General features: G+C 37.2%; 1 protein-coding gene across 1 annotated transcript in view; it reads right to left on the reverse strand.

Moving 5' to 3' along the window:
• Nucleotides 1-2927: 2927 nt before the first annotated feature.
• The window catches only part of dirc2 (disrupted in renal carcinoma 2), an 84879-nt gene continuing 82197 nt past the window's right edge, over nt 2928-5609 (reverse strand). The window contains exon 9 of the mRNA XM_015392191.1: nt 2928-5525. Within this exon, the coding sequence (XP_015247677.1) occupies nt 5410-5525 (116 nt within the window). The 3' untranslated portion in view covers nt 2928-5409. The remainder of the gene's footprint in view (nt 5526-5609) is intronic.

Genomic DNA, 5609 nt, shown 5'->3' on the forward strand with positions numbered 1-5609 from the left:
AATTTTTATCTATTTAGGGATGTCATACATTGGGAAAAGAAAACCTAGGGAAAAAAACGTTTTGATTCTACTTTATGATCATGATCAATTTTCTGTTGGTTTATCACATTAAAAACTAAGATAATTTAAAAGTATTTAAAATATTTTGAGATTGTAATGTGATAAAGTGTGAAAATATTCAAGATATATCTTCTCTTAAGCCGCTGGAAATTTAGGCCTCATCGAGAATGATGTTAAAGTGCTCCAACTAAAACATCAAATATGTTGAAAAAAAGCTATAAACTATCCCACCAATAAGTAACGTTCTTTAGTATTTATAGATCATCTCTCATAATCTTTGACAATCTCGTGTTTTTACTTGCATTCAGCATGGCCATTATTCACACCGATACAACACACAGGAAGTAAAGTTGGTGCCAGTTCCTCACTGAAACATCAGGTTTTAGAACATTAGTCATGGTTAGATCTCCTCAGCTTGTGCAATCAGTTAACGGATGTCACCGACGCTCCTGCTGAGCGCCGCCAAGCCTCAGCGAGCAATGCTGATGTCATCAGATTTCTAATGGAAAATAGAAACCAGAGGCCGAGGTCAAAAAAACATACTCATTTTCCAGCCAGGCAGGTTCTGATGAATAGATTGAACCGTGCCAAAAAGTAAAAGCAAAAAAAACATTTCTGCCTCTGTTCCATTCGATTTTCTTTCAAAATCGCAGGCAACTTTATAGAGTAGCAATGACATGGTGAATTAAATCGAAATTAGCCTATGGTAGAGCTTCAGCAGACGTGGGCATAGAGGAGTATTATGCATAGCTGCTCCTAAGTGACCCATTAGCTGGAATTGATTGGTTGATTTAACTGCAGTCAATTGGATGTGGATGTGAAAGTGCGTAAAAAAATATGAATTTCCAGCTGAATGTGGTATTTTATTCACAGCAGCACACAATGTGGGGGGAAAGCAACAAAGAGAACTCATATAATGAATAACAACAGAGCAAAAGCAATTTCCAAACTCTTAAATACGCTCGCTGTTTAGTTGAAAAGGAAGTAATCATAAAAGATATAGTTTTAAAGGAAGCAAATAATAGGCTGATAATAATGGAAGAAAGCTTTAAATAAAACTTCAGATAAAGAGAAAAAAAGATGCAGGTATTCTTGCAGAGTTTTCACACCGCTCAAACCTTTTCATGTTTTATCACATTAGAAACACAAACGCCGCTGTATTATTATTTTTTTTTTACATGATTTCATGCAACAGACCAACACATTTTACATCACAGTTGTAAAGCAAAGTTAAATAAATCTGAAAAGTGTGGCAGGCATTTTTATTTGGCTCCAAGAGCGTATAATATAAAGCAGGTGTAACCAATTAAAAAATCAGCGGGGTCCAAATAAAGAAAACCAACCACTAAAGGTCTGGAGACATTTTTAATTATAATCTGTTCAAACAGAATTTAACACTGAAATAAAATTCAGGCTTTTATGCATCCAGGTTATACATTACATTTTTTTAAATTAAAAAAAAAAAAAAAAAAAAAAAATTGTTCCATTTCAAAATCTAAAGTGTTTTTTGAAGTAGAGAACAGCAATCTTTCAGTTTGGTATATAGACAATTCCCTGATTCACATATTTTATAAAACACCTGAACTAACCGTTTGTTTGTTGCTGACCTACAAGGCTTTTAAAGCTGGGTTTAAATGGTGACTAAGCCATTCTAAAGCACATATCAAGGTGCTCATTTTGAGCCTGGATCCATGTTTATTTTTGATTATGTTCATGGTGGAGAATCCTGCTTCACAGCAGCAGGTTGAGCCACACATAATCAAAATGTGCAGGGTCACCTTTGAGCACGCCATTTCACTTTTCTTTCACCAGTTCACCTCAGTTCTTCCAGCAGTCCACACTTCTCTTTTTCTCTTTGTATTCTCCTTCATTCCCATCACCCGGCTTGCCAAAGGTTTGCCTGTTGTGTCTAAAAGTAACTTGCAGCAGCAACCCTGACTGACTGAGCTCATTGGCTAATTGGTATCATGTGCAGCCTGGTCCCGGTGCTCTGGACGGCTGTACCATATTAACAGGAGAAGCGGCGCAAGTGAAGTTAGATACTGTCGTTGGACAACATGCAGTAATTTATAAATGTTTTAAATCAGGTTAGATTCAGTTTAGCCAGCAGGTTGGTCACTTAAATGTGTCACTTGCTCAAGTAGTTTTCCAAGGTACATAGAAATAGAGCCCTCTAATACAAAGCCCATGATTCCAGAACATCTTTAAGTTTATTTTCTCCTGATTTGAGTGGGTATATATGACAATTGGCAGATGAACTAAGATTTACATTTAAAATATGAGCAGAAAAAAAACTAAATTATCTTATTTCAAATGCATGATATGTAATCATCTTATTTTAAGGTTAAACATTTTATTATTAACCCTTTTACTGCCTGGTCAACCAAATTCAGCAAAATGCAAGTCAGAGTTTGAAAAGGTAGTTAAATGTTTTGTTGTAATGTGTCTTATGTTTGGTTTTATATGAAATGTTTAACAGACAAAAGGAAACGTGTTGAATAGTTGTCATAAAAAGACATGAGTCAAATAGATTTGCTGTAAAAACAGCAAATAAATCAGTTATTACATCTATGAGATGCTTTGAATTAGAATTTTTTTCTTATTCAATCAAAGAGTTGCATTTGTAGCTGCTCCTTGCCGCCTGGTAGAGGCCATTAAAGATGGAGGTATATTATATATATTGTTTGGTTACCTGGACATTTAGCAGGCCCTTCATAGGACAAAGCTATATTGAGATTGTGCTACACATCTCGTGGAGAAAAATTACAAAAATCTAGACTCTAGGTTTAATAGGCCTTTAAATTCATAAATGGTATTTTGGGCCAAAGACTAAATATTAAAAAACACAATTTCAAGAGGGCTATTTTTTTTTTTCAAGAGGGGAAAAAGACAGGTTCTCTAGCACCAACTAGTGTCTATCTGTGCACGTCTGTGTTACAAGCATGGGAACATGCCCCTTTTCTCAGCTCATCTGCCTTTTTCGGTGCATACAAAGCAAGTCACAAGAGCAGAGGAGCAGCATGCACTCATGCCTGTGATATATAGTCTGCCCATGTTATTAAATGATTTAAAATGCACATGGAGAGTAGTTTTCATGTGTGCGTTTTAAATAAAACTACTCATGTGAGTATTTATTACACATTCTGACTATATGTTTCCCATAACATGCTGCTGCAGCCACCGGTCTTCATGTGGGGATGGCGTGTTACGGCGGGTCGTTTCTCCAACACAACGCATCTGACTTTTCATCCGTGAAGTCCAGATTTATGCACTGCATGAATAATCAGCTCTTCTGACAAATTCTTCCCCTCAGCTCCAACAGAGTTAGTATGCATCTCTTCATTGCTTCTTTAACCAAAAGTTATTTCCCAATAGGTCCATAGTTGTCTGTAATTTTTCTTTGTTTGGAATCTGGAAGCAGTTTGAAGCTTAAGAAGTTATTTTGCAACCTAACCCCTCCATAAATTTATTTACTGCAGTGTTCCTCAGGGCTCATTATGCTTTTTGTTTCACCAATGCCGTCACATTAATATATGTGCACTTTAGAGACCAACGGGATTTATGTACGAGATAAAATCACACACATGTCGAATTTTACAAATTCAATGTATTCTAAAGGTAGCTGCTGTGACTGGATCATATTGGAGGATAAAAAAAAATGGAATTTTAAAACTGCCAATCATGTTTCATACAAAGCACAACCGTCCTTATACAATCAAACTTAAGTTTCTGCCTATAATGTGACAAAAATCAGGGGTTGTGAATATTTCTAAAAGCGATTCAGACATAAATACTTTTTCATCAGCCCTCGTTATCTTTCTTTTTCACAATAAGAACAGAAGATGTGCTCTATTTTGTAAAAGGATCCTTTTATTAAGGTGCCAGACATTTGTGAAAGCAGTTTGTTTTATCCCACAAAACTCAAAGTGATAAGGAAACCCAGGACACTCCACAGTGTAACTTAGGTGTAGTAACAGAAGCAGAAGATGACCGCTGACATAGTCCAGAGATAAAATATTCACAGCGTGGACGATGGGATGGGGAGGGGGGTACTGGGTTGTTAAGGCAACACATTTGTGGGTAAAAGAGAACCTTTTCTTTACAAGACGAGAGAGGAAAAATAAAAAAAACAGCACCAGGGATAAATTACACGCCTCTCTTTATCTCCAGAGGGAAAACATAAAAATAATGCTTCCTGCAGCTACTGGAGAAAAACCCAAAAAACTATAACTTCTCATTTCCTCTGCAGTGGAGATCTGCTTTATTGATCCGGAGATGCTTTTTGTTAGAAGTCCATAAGAAAATCTGCTTTGCCTCCTTTTTCTATGAACCTATTAGTTGTTGCAAAGGAAGCTGCTGGTGCTTTGAAAGAGGAGGATGGAACCAAATGTTCACACGTTAGTATATATATATATATAAAAAAAAAAATCTAACATCAAATGTCTTGTTTGTGGTTGTTAGCTTGTTAGTGTCGAAGCATCTTATTTTCAATAAATACCAGAACACCTCTTTAGCAACAAATGTGAATAATAAAACAAAAAACTGTACAAAAAAATTAATGTTCAATTAAAATGAAATTTCACAGATAATTAGTCCTAAATGGTGCTGAATAAAACCACCAAGATTTCATCCAACTGAAAGCGCAGGTGTGTCCGGTCACAGTTCACGTCTTTGGCTGGCATCCAGTCCTTATCTGATGGATCTTTTTTTGCATAATATTAATTTTAATAGGGTGATAAAACACAATGCAAGAGGCTGCCTTTTAGTGACAGGCGATATCACAGGTCGCTTAACGCTGTAGGGCCAGACGGGCCGTCAAAGTTGATAGCTCCAGACAGCTGGGCCAGCTCATTGGCTGAGGAAACTAGTCCATCATTGTCCCTTACCTCTTTGTGAAGGACAGGTGCTTTGTGTTAAAATTGGATTCAGTTTGACGTCCCTTTGGTAAACTTGAAGCAGAGTCCGGTTACTTTAGAGATGAGACACGTGGAAGCTTCCAGGGAAGTGCCTTTCTATATTAAACTACATGTAAACAGCAAACGGTTCATCTATGCGGGTCTACCTCAGAGGGAGAAATCATTCACAGGATTTTAACTGACGTACAAACAGAGGAACCATTAAAAACAGGTCAACCATCATAGAACCTCGAGTTAACTACTTCTAAGGTGTAAACAGAGATGGTTCCCTATGGTCAGATATCACCCTCACCACATATATACACATTTATGTCCTAAAACATTACAGCTTACAAAGAGCATAAGCTTCCCAACTTGCTCTTCATGTCCCTTTAGTCCTCTTCACTGTGCAAGAGCGGGTATTTAAGTGGCCTCGACCTTTTCTTAATCAGTGTCACACGGAGACAAAGACGTCCAGGTAGAGACGGTCGTAGGACTCCCTGAAGAAGAGGACGGTGACGAGGCTGAAGAGGCACGAGCCGGTTACGCACCAGTTCAGCCACGACAAATCTGCACGAGACAAAAACAGAGAGAAGCTTAGATACTAGGCATTTGGTCCAACTTTATTTAAATGTGTAAACATATATATATATA

The sequence above is a fragment of the Cyprinodon variegatus genome, unplaced genomic scaffold, assembly GCF_000732505.1.
Source record: "Cyprinodon variegatus isolate N-32 unplaced genomic scaffold, C_variegatus-1.0 Scaffold578, whole genome shotgun sequence".
Lineage (NCBI taxonomy): Eukaryota > Metazoa > Chordata > Actinopteri > Cyprinodontiformes > Cyprinodontidae > Cyprinodon > Cyprinodon variegatus.